This window comes from Panthera pardus, unplaced genomic scaffold, assembly GCF_024362965.1.
Source record: "Panthera pardus isolate Hobbes unplaced genomic scaffold, ASM2436296v1 HiC_scaffold_17, whole genome shotgun sequence".
Classification (NCBI taxonomy): domain Eukaryota; kingdom Metazoa; phylum Chordata; class Mammalia; order Carnivora; family Felidae; genus Panthera; species Panthera pardus.
The window spans coordinates 99,415,140-99,436,906 of NW_026526732.1; the positions used below are offsets into that span (position 1 = coordinate 99,415,140).

The following is a 21,767-nucleotide window of genomic DNA, read 5'->3' on the forward strand; positions in this document are numbered from 1 at the left end:
TCTTTGTGGCAACTTTTATCCAAGGTCAATGGAGAATGCAAAAGCCCTCCCCTTGCTTCAATTTGTGACTAATTTAAAGAGCCATCCCAGTTCCAGTAGTCACTAAGGGACAGCCTGAGATTTCTGCCATAACTGCTCATGATTCAGCTTCTCCCACCTCTACCCACCCCTCCCCCAACTCCCTGACATGTGTTGTCAATTAAAAGCATTGCTCCTTAACCTCCTATACAGACATCTCTGTCCTAGAGTCTGTTTCCTGCAGAACTTAAAACATGCGTCAAACTCTGTGCTGCAACCATTTGATATTCAGTACCAGGGCGTCTGGTGGCTCAGTCGTTCAAACATTCAACTTTAGCTGAAATTATGATCTCAAGGTTTGTGAATTCGAGCCCTACATCAAGCTCTGTGTTGATGGCTCAGAGCCTGGAGCCTGCTTCATATTCTGTGTCTCCCTCTCTCTCTGTTCCTCCCCACTCATGCTCTCTCTCTGTGTCTCAAAAATAAATAAATATTGAAATGCAGCACCAAGAATATGTTCTTCCTTGTAGACCTTTGCTCATGTGGTGTCTGAGACCTGGAATGGCAATCCCAGCTCCCTAATTTTTCCCAAATAATTCCTACTTATCCTTAAAGACTTGGCCATCACATCGTGTCAACAAAGAACATTCCATCTACAAAGAAGTCCTCTTGTCAAGTCCATATTAGGGACTACATATATATCTTCCCTCTGCAAAACCCTACTCTCAGATATAAAATGACATCGAGTTTTAGGCGACGTGATGGACCTACCATAAAAACCTGAGATCCCAGTTATTTGGCTCTGGCCTTGAAGCCCAGAATACATAGGTTGTTTGTTTGTTTGTTTGTTTGTTTGTTTGTTTGTTTGTTTTGTTCTGATGTGTCCCTTACAGCTCTCCAGGATCATTAGCACCTCCTATTAATCTGGGAACCTCTGAATCCCCTGAACTCTGCAGTGGGGCCTTGGGGAGATGGAGTTCTGCCTGGATTCCTTCTGCAGCCACCTCCACCCAATCACTTACAGACCATGTGGCAACAAGCTGAAGGTTAGGATTCTTCAGAATCTTCAGCTTCGCCCATGTTACATCTTTCCCTTTTCTTCTCTCACTGACCTCAAGGTCAGGGGCTGACTCACTACATCCTCCCAAACGTGCTGAGACCTCTCTGCCCCTGGCATAGAGAATCTACATTTTCAACCCAATCTTTCGTTTACCTCTTGGTTCGTAAGGAAAGGATAAAGTAATTTAGATAATGATTTCCTCTCTTATGATCTGTTACAGAGCTACTAACTTCCAAAAAGGGTCAAGAAAGTCAACTATGAAATTTAAGACTAATCAGTGGCCTCTTTTCTAAGCAATACCCTCCTTTTCATTCCCCTGAGCAGGAAGCCTATAGCTCAGCTTGATGTGGGGGAAGGCTGCAGGAAACACACACACACACACACACACACACACACACACACACTTAGAAATAATATGAAAATGTGGGGGTTTAATATTTGCCAAGAATTACCCCCCCATCACATCTATTCATGTGTCTGCCACTCCAGAGTGCTTCCTGTCAGCTGTAAGTATTTTTATTTGTCTTTGCAAATTCAGTGACTAATATAGTGCACAGCACATGGCAGGTGGTCAAACATTATTTGTTGAAAGACATTCAGAGTATCTCTACCTCCAAGTGCGGGTCTATTATGTATGATGCTTCTCTTGTCCCAAAGACCTCCATCTGTTTATCTTTTTAAACTCTTGCCTCTATTCTCTTTTAATTTCAGTAAAATTCATCCTCTGTGGACATCTCCTCCATTTTCACCAGCAATCCACACATTTGAATATACAGTGTAACAAAAGTAGGCTAGATCTTTGTACATATGTGAACACACTGTTAATTTTTAGCACTGGTTTACACTTACGGCATATATTTTATGTACTTATTTTTGATATTTATTATTTATTTTTTCATCTTCTTCAACTATTGCACCAGAGCTTCCATTCGACTCTAAACTGCTAAAGATAGAAAATTAAATTTTCTTCTTTTGTATCATCTGTCTGTGGTATAAATTTTTTGAAGTTTATTTATTTTGAAAGAGAGAGAGTGAGGCAGAGGGAGCAGGGGAGGGGCAGAGAGAGAGGGATAGACAGAATACCAAACAGGCTTCCCACTGCCAGCATGGAGCCCAAAGTGGTGCTCGAACTCACGAATCATGAGTTCACAACCCAAGCTGGAATCAAGAGTGGGACACTTAACCAACTGAGCCACCCAGGTGCACTGGTATAATTTTTTTTAAGTTTATTTATTTATTTTGAGAGAAAGACAGAGAGAGAGAGAAGACACAAGCAGAGGAGGGACAGACAGAGAGGGAGTCAGAAAATCCCAAGCAGGCTCCATGCTATCAGCATGGAGCCCGACGTGCAGCTCAGTTTCATCAACTATGAGATCATGACCTAAGCTAAAATCAAGAGTTGGAGGCTTAACAGATGGAACCACCCAGGTGACCCTAATTTTTTTTAAGTTTAAAATCTAATGTTAACCAGCACACAGAAATATATATGTATGGGGATTAGACTTCAGAATTATAAATAACTTCCAGACATTTATTTCAATTAGGTACTGAGGTATGCAAGAATTCTTAACCCTGGCTAAGACTACATAGTTGTAATAATAAAATTAATAGCAAATATTGATTGAGTTATGACTTACTATAAGCCTGTCTACTATTTATTTATTTATCTATGTAGAGCACAAGTAAGCAGAAAAGGGGCAGGGAGAAAGGGAGAGAGAGAATCCCAAGCAGGCTCTGTGCTGACAGATGTTTGATGCAGGGCACGAACTCACAAACCGGGAGATCATGACCTGAGCTGAAACCTAGAGTCAGAAGCTTAACCCACTAAGCCACCCAGGTGCCCTGAGCCACTCTACTTATTAAGAATACTACCTCACAGCATCTTAGAAGATTACTATTGTAGACGGTCCCATTTTACAGGTGAGTTGAAATAACGTGTCCAAAAGAACATAGTTGCTAAGTGTCAAAATCATAATTCAAACTAAGACAGGGTGGTCCAGAATTCATACTTTTACTGCAGTACAACACCAGCTACTTTCTGCATATCTGAGTGACCTGTTATTACTATGAAACACTCTTTCTACTCTTTCTATCATGTTAGTTTTCTAACATGAGAGAAGGGTTATGGTTGTCACACACTATGGTTGCTTAAATGGATCCTAAGAATATAGTACTTGAACTCCATTTAGAGTCTTCTGCTTTAAACCTAGGCATATTCTTCTTAGGGCATGCTTTAACAGAACTTTCCACAAAGCATTCCAATTTACTCCTAACCTCAATCCTTAATAAGTCTAAGCTAAGCTAAAGTGCACTGGAAAACCTGATTTGAACATCATCACTAGAACCATACTTACTAGGAGTAAAGAATGATGCTGGAAAAATACACAATGAAATATACAAAAAGGTACCCTTTGTCTCTAGGTGTGCAGTGGCCACCCAGACTAGCAGGCTGTGTTTTAATATCATATCAGTCAGTTTCACTTCTTTTAGTTACAAGTAACAGAATTCAACTTGAACTAGTTTAAGCAAAAATAAAGACATTCATTAGAAGGGTGCGTGGAGAGCTTATGCAGGCAGGGAGCCAGGTAGCCCTTTGGAAGTCAATGGAACTGATGGCTAGGAGGCTAGAAGCAATTCAGATGAACTATTTTCATCTCTGTTTCTTTCCATGCATTGCCTTCTTTCGACTCTCTGCAAATCACATTTTTGTTGTTTTATTTACCTATATCCACTGTGAGAAACAGCTTGGAAAACTTTTGAGATTGTTCGATATCTAGCCACCACATCTCTGGAGAAGTTGATTGATCTGGCCTGAGACGTGTACCCATCATGACCAATTAAATATGGACTGAGCTAGGTTCTTGAGTGGGGGTTTCATTTCTGTACAGTCAAATGGTGACCTGTGGACCTCATCATAACACATGTATGCACACCACAGCTCCCACAATGACTGTGTAGTGAGTCAGTGTACAAGGGTTGGGGAATTCCTAGAAAGGAGGGTATGAGATAGTAAATTAATAGGTGTTCTGCTCAAACAGGGAAAAGGAAAGTACACCTATAATTCTCAAACATGCCTAGGTATGTTGTAGATATTGGAGGCGTAAAAGAAGAATGATATTCTAAAGCACAACTTCAAACACCATTTTCCTGAGCATGAATGAGCATTTACATAGGGTTCCTCTTCCTTCACTTGGGCTACTCTCTTAATGCAGAATTTGGCTGAGTATGAGTAAGGCCCAAATAAAAACAAAGGATAAAGACTTCTACTGGGGCTTGTTCTTAGTAATGTTATTAGTAATATAAAGAAAGGCACAGAAAACCAGTCTTAATCCTCAAACAACACTAAAAAGTATTCTGTAATATCTCCATTTAGTAGATGTGAAAACAGAGACTCAGACACACAGTAACTTCCCCAAAATCTAATAAGTAAAAAAAGAGAATTTAAATGCAGTCCAGACTTAGCCCAAAGACTGTCCTTCTGCTTTGATTGTTTTGACCACAGAAATGCACTGTAGAATGTAAAAGGGGGAAAAAAAACTCAAGCTCTGAAGAATTTTGGGGAGAAAGTATAAAATACAAATAATATAATAAATCATATGGGGGAAGAAAATATCAGCATCTGAGCAAAGAAGGAGAGGGGGAAAGCCCTGAGATAATAAGGCTCATGAAGTAGAACTTCAAAAGCAAGAGTGACCAGATGGGTAACTGTGTGTAGTGTTGGAACCTCTAAGACATACTTATTCAGAAATTCCATTAAACAGTGCCTAGGAAAATAACGTAATATAACACAAGACTTGGACAGCTTGGTTAATGAATAGTTTCTAGTGAACTTTGAAGCTTTGACCACAGTTCCCTGAGCCTACTGGACAGGGTTAACAACTTCATACAATCATTTATGTTTAGCAAAATGTAGTTAGTACATATTAATCAGATAATTTCAGAGTATAAATTCCAGGAAGGTTCTGAGGTGTCACTTGATAAGGGAGGGGTGGAATACTCACTTCACAGACAAGGCAACTGAGGCCCAAGTCGAGCCAGTGAGTTGGCCACACTCACACCAAGAATCAGAGGTACAGTGTCCTAACTTCTACCCAGTCCACCAAGAAGAGGTCTCTGTGAGAGGACGGAGCCAGGCTGTCAAGTATTCGGAGACAAACCCAAACCACAATCAGGGCTGAGCCTAAGGCAGGACAAGAGTGTCCCCAAATAGAGGGCAAGACTGTGCCAGCAGGGGTGGGGCCCCTGGATTTGTGAGCCTTCATGTGGCCTGAGGGGACTTCCCTCAAATTAGCCTCCTGAGTTTAAGCAAGCTATTAAAATACAATTCAGCCTCTAGATGTACTTAGACTTTATGAAATTGTCATGTTCAACTTTTGTTCAGTTCTGAGAATAGTCTAATGTTCTTATATTGGTAAAAAAAAATTGAAGCTTTCAATTTACCAAGGGCAATCTTTCTCAGTACAAAGTGTTGCCATGTACCCATCCAGACTCTCAAGTCCCTCCAGTGGTAAAACTTGTTACAACAACCCTCACTTTTGAGACGTTTTTAATGTTTGTTTCTTTGTTTGTTTGTTTGTTTGTTTGTTTGTTTTGAGAGAGAGAGAACAAGTGTGGGAGAGATTGAGAGAGAGAGAGAGGGAGACAGAGAATCCCAAGTAGGTTCCATGCTGTCAGAACGAAGCCAGACACAGGGCTCAATCTTACATGACCTGAGCAGAAATCAAGAGTCAGATTCTTAACGAACTGAGCCACCCAGGTGTCCTCTTCTGAACCTCTTAATGATACAATAAAACATGACTGTGTGAACTCCCTCACTCTGGCACTAATCCAGCCCTCTGGTTCCACATTGAACAAGTCTAGATATATAGGTACACCTCAGAGATACTGCAGATTCAATTCCAGACCACTGTTAATAAAGCAAATATCACAATTAAGTGAGTCAAATAAATTTTTTGGTTTCCCAGTGAATATAAAAGTTGTATTTATACTGTATCTATTAAGTATGCAATAGCCTTATGTCTGAAAACAATGTACATACCTTAGTTTAAAAATACCTTATTGCTAAAAAATGCTAACCATCATCTGAGTTTTCAGCAAGTCATATTTTTTGTTTGCTGGTGGAGGGTCTTGCCTTGATTTTGATAGCTACTGACTGATCAGGGTGGTGGTTGCTGAAGACTATGATGGCTGCTGTAATGTATTAATATAAAATAACATTGAGTGGAGGTGCCTGGGTGGTTCAGTCGGTTAAGCATCCAACTCCTGATTTCGGCTCAGGTCATGATCTCATGGTTGGTGAGATCGAGCCCCCCCCCCATCAGGCTCTGTGCTGAGTGTAGAGCCTGATTGGGATTCTCTGTCTCCTCTCACTCTGCCCTTTGCCCACCAGCATTCTTCCTCTGTCTCTCAAAATAAATAAAAAATAAGCATTTTATTTAAAAAAATAAACAAAATAATAGTGAAGTTTGCCGCATCGATTAACTCTATGTTTCAGGAATGATTTCTCTGTAGCATGTCATGTTGTTTGATAGCATTGTCCCTACAGTGAAAATTATTTTAATATTGGAATCAACCCTGTCAAGCCCCACCTACTGCTTTATCAACTAAGTTTAGGTACTATTCTAAATACTTAGCTCTCAATAATCTTCTTAGCACCTTCACCAGGACTATATTCCGTCTCAAGATACCGCTTTCTTTGCTCACCCATAGAAAGCAACTCTGTATCCACTCAAGTTTCATCAAGAGCTTGCAACAATTCAGGCACATCTTCAGGCTCCACTTCCAATCCTAGTTCTCTTGCTGTTTCTACCAAATCTGCACTTACTTCCTCCATAGAAGTCTGAACCCCTCAAAGGCATCCATGATGGTTGGAATCCACTTTTTCCAAACTCCTGTTAGTTTTGATATTTTTACCTCTGCCCATGAATCACAAATATTCTTAATGACATCTAGAATGGTGAATCCTTTCCAGAAGTTTTTCAATTAATTTGCCCAGATACATAAGAGAAATCACTATCTATGGCAGCTACATCCTTACAAAATATATTTCTTAAATAATAAGACTTGAGGGGTGCCTGGGTGGCTCAGTCGGTTAAGTGTCCAACTTCGGCTCAGGTCATGATCTTGTGGTCCGTGAGTTCGAGCCCCGCATCAGGCTCTGTGCTGACAGCTCAGAGCCTGGAGCCTGTTTCAGATTCTGTGTCTCCCTCTCTCTCTGACCCTCCCCTGTTCATGCCCTGTCTCTCTCTGTCTCAAAAATAAATAAACGTTAAAAAAAAATTAAAAAGACTTGAAAGGCAAAATTACTCCTTGACCCATGGGCTGCAGAATGCGGTGTTAGCAGACATGAAAATAGTATTAATCTCATTGTACATTTTCATAAGAGCTCTTGGATAACCAGGTATATAGTCAATGAGTGGTGATATTTTGAAAGAAATCTTTTTTTTTCTTTCTGAGTATTAGTCTCAGTAGTATACTTTCAATATCAAGTAAACCATGTCATAAACACATGTGCTGTCATTCAGGCTTTGTTGTTCCATTTATAGAGCACAGGAAAAGTAGATCTAGCATAATTCTTAAGAGCCCTAGGATTTTTGCAAATGGTCAATGAGCACTGACTTCAACCTAAAGTCATCAGCTGCATTAGCTCCTAACAAGGAAGTCGGTCTGTCCTTGGAAGCTTTGAAGCCAGGCATTGACTTCTCCTCTCTAGCTATGTAAGTACTAGATGGAACCTTATTCCAAAATAAGCCCATTTTCTACATTGAAAATCTGCTGTTTACTGTAGCCACCACCATTAATTAGGTAGATCTTCTGAACAATTTGCTGCAACATCTACATCAACACTTGTTGCTTCACCTTGTACTTTGATGTTATGGAGATGGGTTCTTCCCTTACCCCTCATGAACCAACCTCTAATAGCTTCAAACTCTGCTTCTGCAGCTGCCTCACCTCTCTCAACTTTTACAGAATTTAAGAGGGTTAGGGCCTTGCTCTGAACCTAGGCTTTGGCTTAAGGGAACACTGTGGCTTGATTGATCTTCTATCCAGACCACAAACATGTTCTCTATATCAGCAATAAGGCTGCTTTGCTTTCTTATTATGAGTGTATTTGCTGAAGTAGCACTTTTTATTTTCTTCAAGAACTTTTCCTTTACATTCATTCACAACTTGGCCAACTATTTGGTGCCAGAGACCTAACTTTCAACATACCTTGATTTTTGACATGGCTTACTCATTTCTAGCTTTGATTGAAAGTGAGAGATGTATGACTCTTCCTTTCACCTGAACACTTAGAGGCCAGCGGAGCACTCAGAACACATATAACATTGATTGATTGAGTTTGCCATCTTATTTGGGTGTGGTTCATGGCACCCCAAAACAATTACAAAAGTAACATCAAAGATCACTGATCATAGATAACCATAGTAAATATAAAAATAATGAAACCATTTGAAGTATTGTGAGAATTACCAAAATGCTACACAGAGACACAAAGTGAACAAATGCTGTTAGGAAAATGGTACAAGAGACTTGCTTGATGCAGGGTAGCCACAAGCCTACAATTTTTAAGAAACACAATACCTGTGGAGTACAATAAAGCAAAAAACAATAAAATGAGGTAGGCCTGTACCCATCAACAGTTTTGTTTTTCACTTTTAGTATAGTATTCAATAAATTACATGAGATACTCAGCACTTTACTATAAAACACACAGTGTTAGGTGTTCTTTCCCAATTTTAGGCTAATGTAAGTGTTCAAAGCACATTTAAGATAGACTAAGTTAAGCTTTGATGTTTTCTAGATTAGGTGTATTAAATACAATTTCAACTTAGGATATTTTCAACTAACAAGGGAAGTTGTAACTTGTTTCCCTTTTTAAGAGCTAAAAAATCCTTACTAGAAGGCCCCAAGTAGACTTTTTCCTTAATCTCATTGACCTGAATTAGGTCAATGTCCCTTCTTAAGAAATCAATGATGGTGGATTCCAATAACACCAAGAACTAGGACAAGTAAGTTTTAATTTTGGAAGCAAAAATATTGGGAAAGAATATTTCTTTTCTTCGGTAAAAAGGGGGGTTAGAAATTAGTAGGAAGGAAAGATGCAGTATAACACAAATGATATTATTACAGGAAGGCTGTGGGGAAGCCTTCATCTAAATAAGAAATTGGAGTCAGCAAAAATCAGCATCTCAGCACCATGTAAGAATCCAATCTTGCATGATTCTGTGAAAGAAATAACACATAAGGCAGCCAGAGTGATCTGCTCACCAGTTCACTCTCCTACAACTAGGGTCTGCCACAGGACCATGAGGCACCCCAGAGTACCTGGTGGACCCAAGCATAAGATAGAGAGTCAAGATACACTGAATGGGGGAAAGAAAAAATAGGGATGAAGGGAATGAAGTTTCTTCTACAAATTTAGGAGGCCTGGTTTGAGTGGTATTGATGACTCTGACTCATTGCAGCAACGAAACAGGAGTTCAGACATGTTTTTTGAGGAAAGGACCCCAAAGCTCATTTTCCTACAGTGCAGAGCCCAAGTCATTAACCCCACTTGCCCAGGGATAAACGGAGTACTGGGGATCTGAGTTGGTTTAGACAAGCAGAGAGAATGACTCTTGAAGAAAAAGAAGAGTACGGAGGGAAGAACTGTCAAAAGGCTAACTTGAGACACTTCAGAGCATGGGCCATAACACATTTCATTTTGAATGTAAACTACCATTTAATTATGGCTTCCTGGAAATCTGAATGGAGATTCTGAAGCCAAATCTAAACTCAATAGCTCAAGACAATGATCTGGAAAGGATTCTTCCATGAGAACAAATGGGAGATGGTGGGGGGAGATTATATCAGAGGTTTACCATTCTGGCAGAAAAGAGTTATCTGAAAACTTTACACCTTGTATATCTTCAAAGACTTACATATACCATCACACTGGTGTTCACTGGTCGGTCCTAAAATATTTGAAAGGAAGTTTGGATTATTCTAGAGCCACCAGAATGAAAAAAAGTACTTACAATTCAGCTGCTAGTGATAAAGTATAGGAGTGTGTCTATTTGTGTGTGTGTGTGTATATGAGGAAAAGAAAGTGTGTGTGTATGTGTGTGTGTGTGTGTGTGTATGTGTGTGAACTGGGAAGTAAGTTTGGAAGCACTTAGAGACTGGTGGAATATGACTGGATTAAAAATGAAAGTCTCACTTGACAGCCGTCTTCTTTTATTCCCTTGGCCACTCAACTCCCATCCCTGAATCTGGTGAAGGTGCTAACAGGCCATGACACTGCCAGAGCCCCAGTCATGAGATGACTGACTAATAAGCTCTCATGCCCTGGGAGGTGGCTGGGAAGTGTTTGCCAGGAAAACCTTCACTGAGCTTGTGTCTGGCTGGCCTCAAAGAGAAGTTCTCCTTGTAGGAAATATCTGAAACTCGTTTTCTTGGGTAGTTCAACAGAAGCTTATCAAGTGAACAGAGCACATTTTCTTAGTAAAGTTCTGGCTCTAAGAATAAATGGAAGTCGGATGCAAACTGAAAGGACCATTCAGTCAGCTGCAGGTTTCCATTTATATGTTTTATTAATTGTAGAGATAAAGCATTTACCAAGGAAATGGTCTGACATGTAATATTTTTAATAAGCCTAAAAAGGTGTCTTATGAAACAAAAATGACTTTGGGTTGCAGAGCTGATAGGCAAACCTTAGCCTCACATATTCTCTTCCATTTAAATCCTCTAAAGTAGGTACAACTCTCGCGTCGCCAGTCAATAGAAACTGAAAAGTTTTCTGGGCATTTTTCCAGAAAGTCAAGTGCATTTTCACTCAACAGCACTTCTCACTGTTTCTCCCAATATTACTACCTATTTCTAAGATAGAGTGGACAGCATGGGTCACCTTCAACATAGCTTATTATTCATATGTAACTCCAGTTACATATTGCTGTACACAATTGAGACTCCCAAATGGTTCAGGTCTCATGAGCCCCTGCCCCTTTCCTGTGTGGGTTGGTGCTGGGGACTGAAATCCCCACAGCTGCATCAGAGACCAGAATATGACAAATTTTCTAGATTATAGGTCCACAGTGTTAAGGGATGAGCACCTGAGGGAAGTGTCAGCTTAGAGCCCAGGATGCGATTCAGACCCAAATTGCTATTGGAAGGAAGCCTGACAACGAGAGAGAGTCTGGACATGTCAGTGACCAAGTGGATTAAGAAGGTGGAAGGTTTAAGGGTGAAAGGGCCTGAAGAACAACTTGTCATGGAAACCCTGTATCCACTTACTGCCTCCTTGGGCAGAAGATGCCCGAACAAACAACTCCAGAGAACACAAACACAGTAGTTTTGTTTTTGTTTTTGTTTTTACTGTGAAGGTTCCGATTCACTTACATTTTGTAATATTTTCACTTTATCTAAAGGAAGAAGAAGGGGAAATGCTGTGGTAGACTTCTGGCTGAAATTTTTGGATGCTACTTTCTTCATACTTATGGTATAAATTATTATTATTATTTTACCTCCGGGAGGGGCTCAGAGGAAAGAAACCATATTTATTTAAGAAAATCAATAAGTTATTTGGCTGGGTGGGGAGAAGATCTGTAAAAGAGATATTAAAATAGGTGCATAAAAATGAAGAAAAAAATCTGAGCATGGAATGGGGCTAAGGGGACAGAAAATGGAAGAAGGACCCCAAACTCCAAGGTAGAAACTGAAGACACCAATTTGGTGTAAGTGGTTTATTCCATTTCAGGAACAGGGAAGTCTAAAATCCAAAATTCAATAGCCTGCCATTTGATAACATGGTACATGTCCTTGTCTCCCCCATTCCTCAACATTAACCCACAAATCTCCAGTAAATGACTACTGCATACCTTGTCAGAGGGGACTTTTTGGCCAGACATTATCAAGTAAATAGATTGTGACCCACACTGAAGACACGCTAAGAGCCTAGCAGCAAGATAAAGAGTAGAGCGTGAATATTCCATAGAAGCTGGGAATTTGCTCTAGAGGAGGTTATGAAAAATATATGTCCTTGAGAATTTATAGAAATCTTGGAGAGGGCATTGAATTTCTTTTTTCAAGTAGGTATGTGTTCAAGCCAGGCTTAACTAGAGGTGGCATTCTATATATACTATTGAGATTGACTTTGCAAATGTGTTCTGAAATGGTAAATGAATCACACCAGGCTTTCTTGACTCTTCACGGAACAGTGTAGTGTAACAGCAGTTTTCAACATCAGAGTGGTGAAGCATCTGAGAAAAAGGAGTGAAAGACAGCTGGCACACCACTGAAATATATATAATCTCTAAATCCTCTTCTATCATGATGGAGTGCTAAGTGAGGCAGAATTTCTTTAAAAACAAAATAAAATATATTAGTTCTCCATAGTTTAAGAAACAAGTCACCGTGAGGCAGATTTTGCTAACTGGGGAAGAACTGCTTGATCAAATATTCTGCCCATCAAGATGGGCTTAGAGAAGTGAAAGCTAGGTTCCCAAAGGGGCTTCATCTTACTTGAAGGAGACTGTGAGCAAAGGGAACCAAAGCACAATGTCAAGAAATGGGTATTCAGGTTTTTTTACACAGAGGGCAAGTGCAGACTTGAGCTACCAATTGGAAACTATTTGCAACCCAAGCTGGTGGAGAGGTTCCCACCTGTTATGATCTCTATTCAGTAGTTTCTGGTGATGTGTCCTTAAAGAAGGCGGCATGTTTTCCAAAGGAGTATTCTCTGGCATATAGCAGGGAAAAAATGAAAAACATGTATACAATGTAAAGAAATTTGGAAGAACAACCAAAAAAAGACCAAAAGTCAAATCCAATCCTGCCACGTCCTACGCAGCTTTGAGATTTAATTTCACTCAGCTTCAGCTTACTTCTCATTGTTACTGAGGCAATAGTGTTCACCTTGTATGATTCTGGGAATGATTAAACTGAAATGAGGTAAAATATATAGATGAGTCTGTCTCTGATCTTGGGCCTAGATGTTAGTTCTTTCCTTTCTTAGTCCCAATTGGCATATCAAAGGATAATAAAGAACATAAACTGTTCCTTCTAATTATTCCAGTTTTCTATTGTGTATATTTGACTTAAGAACCATTCTAAATTATTAATATTTACAACCCAAACAATGGTGAGTCCTTTTTTCTTCTGCAAAATTCAGTACTACATTGACAGTTTTAGATCACTTATTAGTTCTATCATATACTTAGCATAACTGTACTCAGTTTGACTATATTATTCACCCTTATTTGACTGATGTAAAAACACTTAATATAGGTTCTCTCTTTTTGCCCTTCCGCTGCCAGTAAAACAAAGTCCTAACATGCTTACCCTAATCATATGGAACATCCTTATTCTTCCGGCTTACCTATTTACTGATCCAAGAATCTACGGTTATCAGAAGTTTGCCTGCATGATAATAACACATAGATCTTATTTAAAAAGCCAAGTTCTGGGCCCCACTTAATATATTCTAATTCAATAGCTATGGAAAAGGAATGGCTTTTTAAAAAAGTACCCTCACTCATTCTGATAAAAGTGGTCTTGATCACTCTGAAAGATAAAGCTAGGACTGTAACAGACCCATAGAGCTGAAACATAATGCCATGTTCCCCAAATTATTCTGTTCCTCAACTTTAGAATGTAGAGGTGATTTTCCTAAAACTGAGTGACAAATTTGCATAATTATTTTAGTTGAAAGGAACCAAGAGAAGAAAAAGCTAGTCTGAAACATATTTTGCAGATGGAAAAACAAGCCTCATAAAGACTGATAAGTACCCAAGAAGTCACAGCTAGTTTATCTTGAAAGTTTTCACCTAAGATTGCTCCATTTTCTTTCCTACATGAGCATGGCATCTTAACATCCATGTTTGCAATAAATAGAACCTTAGGAATAATTGTGTGCGCGTGCGTGCGTGTGTGTGTGTGTGAAAGGTGAAATCTCTAGGCAAGCTCAAAACATGAAAAATAATTAAACATTTTCAACTTAAAATGCACTCTAATACTATAAATATTGGCTGCTCTAAGCTAAATGTTGCTTTCAAATGGCTGACTTCACATGCCTTTTCATTGTTTTATCAACATGATGAAGTTATTTTTTTTTCTTTTCCTCCTTGAGTAAAAGATAAAACTAAATGGAACTATAATTTTCAATTTTTGTTTTTAGAAACACTAAAGATGTTGTACTCTAAAACTCCTCCATTTATCCCAGGTCAGGGCAGGTCTTTCAACAAAAATTACTGTAGCAGTTCAATACATTTCTATTTAGAGATTCAGCTCTTTTTTTGCAAGTAAAATCTGTGCTTAGTCGTAGGACTGAAAACTTGGAGGAAACATACATATTTAAATTTTCTCCCCCTTAGGAAAATGTCATTAATTTTGTGCAAAAAAAAAAAAAGTGTAGACAAGAAATCTTCCCCTAGGATTACAAACTCAGAATATAATAATTAACAAGAGCTTAAGTTCTTGGTGGTATAACTTCCCCAAATTCTGTTGAATTCACCTATAACTGGAGACCAACTTTACAAAAAAAAAAAAAAATCAGAGCACCGCCTACCACATACTCTTCCAAATCTCCCTAATTTTCTAATTAAATGACTCAAGTAAAAAGTTTTCCATATACTTTATCTGTACATCAGGAAACAACACATGTCATTAAACTATCCTTAATTTCTCCATATTTTCTACAATTTTACCTACCCTTGTAACAATTTAAATTTTAAAAATGCTACAGTTTTACCTGAACTAGTATTGATTTAAATTTTTAAAAAATGCTGAACTATGATCCAAAAACAGAGTTGGCAAAATTGCTGGAATCCCTACACTCTTGAGTAAAATAGTTCAGCTCAAGGTTATTTAAAAATGCTTCCTCAACTATGTGAGCAATAATTTCCAGTCCCAGTCCCATTCCCATTACTACCTCAATTGTTAGCCTTTCTGTTAGTACTATTTCTATTTCCACAAAGCATGTTCTTAGCTAAATATTACATATGGATTTCAGTTTTCTTTCTTTCTTCTATTTTTTTCTTAGTTGAATCATCCACTGTTTTTATTTTCTAATTTCTGTTCAATATTTCTGAGTCACCATTGGCAGCCCCCTGGAAATTTTTGTCATTTGTATTTTTTTTAATTTTCTAAACTTCCTTGACCTATTGTGCAGTTTCAGTTTTTAAACGTATCCCCAGAGTTTTCAGTTAAGGAAAATCTGGACTTAAGTGCTTAACTGATGCTGAACAATTCCAAATAAATCCATGAGAAAATGTTCATGAGAAATTAAGGTATACTCATTAAAGTATAAAATAAAGAAAGAAAAAAAATCGAATTTCTGGTTCAATAAACTGATAATAACATTCTAAAACATGAGGGGAAAATTATGTTTAATTTTACAACATACCACAGAAACATATGGAAAGTCCCCAACATGTAATATATATTTTAAACAAATTCAGTAATATTTCCTAATTACTATTCAATTATTCCAAGACCTCTAGACTTGCTCTAAGCAAAAAAATCTTTTCTTCTTACAAATGAAGTTATCCTCTCACACAGTTGATTTAATTTCTAGGAGATAAATATTCTTTCAAATGTGGAAATCCAAGGCAGTGTAGTAAAAGGAGGATTTTTGTTCCTAGTCTTAATTGTAGAAATTTTTGTTTGTCCAATAAATAAAATTCTGAAAATATTCCTTTATTACTTAAGCTTTCAACTAACTCTTCCTTTTTGCACTTTACTTCAGAGACCATAAAGAACAATATTCAATAGACTTTCCATTTTTTCCAAATTAAAATACCACAAGAAAATAATGAGTCCTATTAGGTTTGCACAATGAAAAGTCAAAAAAAAAAAAAAAAAGCTTTACAAAGAAATACGTTATGGCTCTGTAAAGGTTGAGAGTCAAACTTTAGAATAATTACCCCAATTTCCTTTCCTCTGAGTTGAATTAACTCGGAGACATGTTCAACATTGTATCTTTGCAGTCCCCATGGGAATGAGCTCCAGTTGCCTTTGCAATAACTGGCTTCATAATGGATTCTGGTTCCTTCTCTTCCCTGGCTTACTTCATCATACCCTCCCCAGTATTCCCTGTGATCATCTTCCAAATGAACTATTTACACTAAATCTTTGTCTCAGAATCTGCTTCCCAGGGAACCCAAATCGACAGCCTCAATATCCATCCATTCCATATCATTGTTCTCACCCCCTTCCCCCTCACAGACAGCCATTGTGCTCTAAGCAACTCAGGGCACTAAATGCTCGTATTAACTGAACTAAAAAGCACCCAATTAATTCTCCAAGTTCTCTCCACTATCAGCATTTGCCCCTCCTGTACTCATGCTCTTAAGACTGATTTTGCTGAGAAACTGATCAAATAGGTTAGACCATGATGTTCAGTTGCAACTTTTGGCAGAAACAACACAATAGGAAATCAAAAAACTGTGTTCTTTGTTTATCATTCTCTAATTTGGTGACCTCAGTCAAATAACTCTTGCAGTTCAAGTTTTTTGTGAGCACTAGGTGTTGTATGTTAAGCCAATTTGACAATAAATTATATGACAGAAAGAGAAAGAAAGAAAGAAAGAAAGAAAGAAAGAAAGAAAGAAAGAAAGAAAGAAAGAAGAAAGAGGGAGGAAGGAAGGAAGGAAAGAAAGAAATGGAGCCCATATCTGACTGACAACTGCAATGAGTTGGAGTATAAAAAGTCTCTGAGACTTGGAAAACTTAGGATAAATAGGACATCATTTCAAATCAACCTCCCATCTTAGAGGATGCCTTAGTGATAATATAGCTTATTTCAAAGTTCAGACCTTCACAGGTGGAGAAGAACACAGGGATATAAACAGACCTAATGTATTGTTCTGGTCGGTATGTCCACTCTAAAGAGCAGCATTCTGAACAGACTTAGTCAAATTAAATACATGTATATTTATGATTAAACAATTCAAGTCCTGCATATATATTCCAGAAAATTCTTCACAAAGATCTACAAGGGAGTACATGCAAGGTTGTGCATCACAACCATATCTGGCAGAGGAAAACAACCTGAAAGACCACCAGTGGACAGGTGGGTAGGTGACATGTGATGAAAGCATACCACATTGTTTTCAGGTGGAAAACAATCCACTTGACATTTACAGAGCATTGTGAGTAGAGCTCAAAACCCATAGTGCTGGATGAAAAAAAAGAGAAACAGAACATAAACATATCATTTACATTTCTTATAAATGCAGGCAAAACCAACGCACATCTTCAAAATGTGTAATTAAAGAAGATGAGAATATACATCAAACACATAAGAACATGTGCTTATAGCATGGGAAGGGAAGATAGTTATAAAAAAATAATCGATCATCTGCATAGAAGGACTTGCCCAAACTTATAATAGCAGTCTGTCATAAATTTGGGGGGGCAGCTCTACACTGAAAGCACAGAGCCTGCTTGGGATTCTCTCCCTCCCTCTCTGCCCCTTCCCTGCCCATGTACTCTTTCTCTCAACATAAAGAAATAAACATTTTTCAAAAATGAATGAATAGAATGAATGGCTCAATAAATGGCTAGTGTTCAGGTCAGAGTATCTGGATTTGAATTCCGCCTCTACCACTTACTAGCTTGATTTAATCTTTTGGAAAACGTTCTTGCAAACGTAAAATATGAGTAATAATATTACCTACCTTGCAGGCTCATTGTGAAGGTTAAGTTAAATTCATATGAAGCACTGCGGCACCTGGGAGGCTCAGTCTGTTAAGTGCCTGGCTTTTGGTTTTGGCTCAGGTCGTGATTTCACAGTTTATGAGTTCAAGCCCCATGTCAGGCTCCACGCTGACAGCACAGAGCCAGCTTGAGATTCTCTCTCTCTCTCTCTCTCTCTCTCTCTCTCTCCCCCTCCCCTGCTCACACATACACACTCTCTCTCTCTCTGAAAATAAATAAATAAACTTTAAAAATTCACATGAAGCATTTGGTATGAGGCTGACACATGATGGAACACAGTGAATACTAGAGATTTGTTATTAATAATCTAAAGTGATGCCTCACACAGTTTAGCAGGTTGATAGAGAAGTAGTTTTGTTTGCTTGTTTGCTTGTTTGTTTGGGGAAGAGAGGTGAGCAGAGACCTTTACTAAAGCTCTCCTGTGCCTCATACACTAATGGAGAAGATATGAGAACTTTATATTGCCAGGTGCCAGTTGATGACTGACAACAGATCATTCCAAAATGGCAGGTGGAGAATGAGAAAGGCCAGTTACTTGTCTGTAAACAACTTTCCCTGCCTTGCCTTATCCCAGGATAATGGGGTAATGAAGCACTTGTCTGAGAGAGCTGTGACTCAAACAGAGCTGGCTACAAGGGAGCAAGGATTATGTGCAAGAAGTAAGTAAAGGAGCCAATAGCAAGGCGCACCTGCTACCAGGAGCTCTCTGTCTCAAATTGCCATGGTTTCTCCATTAGTGTGTTTTGCCCTAGGCTTCCCAGCTGGACAGAAGGCTATAAAAAGGAAACCATGTAGACAAGGCTAGGACAGACTACTTGAGATGAAAGAACTTGAGCACGGCCAATATGGTAAGCACTGGGTTCACAGAAGGGTGGGCTCCCAGGATTGTCATCACAGTGTGGGTTTGTTCTACGGTCTTTACTGCTCCCAAGATTATCAGTAGGAACTGATTCTGAATCACAAGAATCATGTGACAACAAATCAAGAAACCAGGGATTCCAGGACATCCCCACAACATGATGCTCAACATCACTGGGCTGCCCCAGCACAGAGTCTGTCCTGAACCCAAACACAACAGGAAACCAGGGTGTGTTATGTGAAATACCAACTTTCTCATGTTCAAGGTCACCCCAATGAACCCCTCAATATCAGTATCTCCTGAAGGCAGGCATGGGCTTATTTTTTTAAGTTGTTCATTTTCTTTACATGTAAAACAAATATATCAAAAGGGAAATAAGACCGGATTCAGTAAGTAATGTGTGCCTTAAATAATACTGGTGTTGAAAAATAGTCACAACCACTCTTCTATTTACCCATGATTCTTCTTTATTCGGCTGCTAAATATAGGGGCATGTTAGTATTGCTGTCAGCTTAATAGAAGGCATTAAAGGCTCTAACAGTGGTGCAAGAAGCTGTAGATAAATCTTTCCTGTGCTGAAGGTTAGTAGGGTACTGTGATGCTATATGCCTGCAGGACCTTTTTTTTCTTTTTTTACTTCCACTTCTGCACTGCAGTTCATCAAGGAAACAGTCATACTGGAAAAAAGAAATTACACATCAAATCTAGCAAGTGATTAGCACCAGCATTCCAGAAAACTTCAGCTTGGCCTGTGTTTTCAGCTTCTGCTCCAACTTCATTGCTGCAAGATAAGAGAAAATAATAGCTTAATGAGATAAATAACATGTTAAAAATCTGAAAATTATATATTAATATTAATATATTAATTATATATTAATATTAATATTTGGGCATGGAGTCTCATATTAAAAAATATTTACAGTAGGAATTTTTCCCCCTTGGGAGCTTTCTTATTCCACAATTAATGGCATAACAAAGACCTGTAGCTGTACAGGTACAGCTGTACCTTCACATTAGACTGATCTCTTGAGAGCTCAGAAGAGCAGCTCTGGCCTCGTTCAAGGGGTTACAATGGCTTTGAGGGGCTGGTGCAGCCTTAAGGTACAGCGTTGCCATATTCCACCCACAAGCTGTCACCTGCCAATCACTTGGCTGCTACCCTTTCCTTTAGCACTGATGACTGCATCATTCCCTAGAATGTAACATCTCAAACAAGGAGGTAAAGTGAAGTGGGATTGGAATAAGTCCCAGCTTTTGCAAAATGGAACACTACAAAAGACAGAGACCGCAAATGAACCTTCTGTTGTTTTCGTTTCATATATTGAGTCAATTGGCTTGATAATGCTGCTGTGTGGCACAGGAGGGATTTTCATAATCTCTTGATCCATCAATCTCTCCATGTTCCTATTTGACAGGGTTAGAGTCTCTCGAACAGGTGATGTAAACTAAACTGAGTGGGCTGGATATCAGTAGATTATACAAGTCAAGAAAGAAAGTTTAAAAGAAAGTATCAGAGATGAGGGCAGAAGAAAAATTTACTTCTCAAACATTACTCTGAACCAACTTTGTGACCGAATGGCACCAATGGAGGAAAATGACCATAACTTTATACTTCCAGGTGTCAGTGGAGCATTCCAAAATGGCAGGTGGAGAAGCAAAGAGGTCCACTGCTCTTCTATAAGTAACTCTGCCTGCTATGCTCTGGGCTGGATCATAGGGTGATGACACAGTGGTCTGGGAAAGCTGGCTCCAAGAGAAATGCGAGCTATGTGTAAGAGGTAAGTAAAGCAGGTAGAAAACCTGAGTACAATATGGCCAGGCAGCTAGGCAGAATTGCGAAACGTGGTTACAGTCTGTATCATTTAGGAGAAACCACATTTGTTAGATGAGAAGGAGGAGGTAAGGAAAATGCTACTAAAACAAGGGAGTACCTGCACTAATGTACCGATTTGTTCTGGCTACAGAAAATCAGTCATAAAATAAGTAAGTTGTAGCCTTCATCATCTGCAATTCTATGAAGCTTTAAAATAAAAGGAGAAAATGACTAAATCGTGTCTCCTCCTTTTCTTTCTAACAAAGAAAAACTACCATTTATTTGATTTTCCTGAAAGCACCGACATTTGGTAGCTAATACTACAAGAGATTTAAAGGAATCATCATCCTTTAGCTAATGCTTATGAAGTGTTATGTATTTTATATGCTAAGCACTTTGCATGCATAAATGCAGATCTTCTCCATTATCCCTTGATCTCATTTTACAGAGAATGAAACTGAGGCGCACAAAGATTAAATATCATGGCCAAGCCACAGCATTTGAAACTAAACCCTAGCCCATCCAGTGTTTTCTATTTGTCTTTGCTGCTGGTGTAGTTATTAGTCTGTTACAGCCATCTACGGAAACCCACATTATGTTTGGCTTGTAAATGATCAACCGTCTGTCATCAGAAGTATTTAAACAGAAGATGCATAAGGATATAATTGCAGATAGGATCATAACATTCAGTAAAATATTGGACGAAATGCCCTCGGAAGTCTCTTTCCGATATAAGATTCATCATCACATAAATAGTTGAGTCAGATGGAAGAGGAACAGGTAGCCCATTGTCTGTTGTCACACTGGCAAACTCAGCACTATTTCTCAGTTCTTCCTGAACCCACTGGCAGATCAAAGTAACATTTGGCATCACAGTCAAGCAGCTGGTTTGAAATGATACATTATCCTATGACAGGCAAGTCAGGATTTTCAACATTTCATGAAGTTTCTAGTTTCCCTTGCCCATCTCAGTATATAAGGCGTCAAGTAACTTGGGAAAAACAGAGGTCCAACATTTCAGAAAGACGAAGTTCATTAATAAAATAAATCAATCAATCCTTATTTTTCAGACTAGCACTAAGCCTCAGGATTTTTTATCATGCTGCCAGTTGAACAACACACTTATTTTGGAAATAAGAAAATATAAATAAGAGCTGAAGGCATTTTTAAAAATCATAATTGTGAAGGGACTCAAATTCCAATTGTTTTATTTATTTTGAGTGAACTTTGGATAATAAGTAATGTAGTGCTGTAAAACTTTAAGCCAATGTTACAGAAAGCGTTTCTTAGAAGAATGTGCTGTGTAAATTTTTTATTCC

At 38.6% G+C, this 21,767-nt stretch overlaps 1 protein-coding gene across 4 annotated transcripts in view; it reads right to left on the reverse strand.

Annotated features, from left to right (window-relative positions):
* Nucleotides 1-19,079: 19,079 nt before the first annotated feature.
* MLIP (muscular LMNA interacting protein) overlaps nucleotides 19,080-21,767 on the reverse strand; it is a 247,734-nt gene continuing 245,046 nt past the window's right edge. For all 4 annotated transcript variants that reach the window (XM_019457447.2, XM_019457445.2, XM_019457441.2 and 1 more), the window contains one exon: nucleotides 19,080-19,416. In XM_019457447.2, coding sequence (XP_019312992.2) covers nucleotides 19,411-19,416 — 6 coding nt within the window. In that variant the 3' untranslated portion in view covers nucleotides 19,080-19,410. The remainder of the gene's footprint in view (nucleotides 19,417-21,767) is intronic.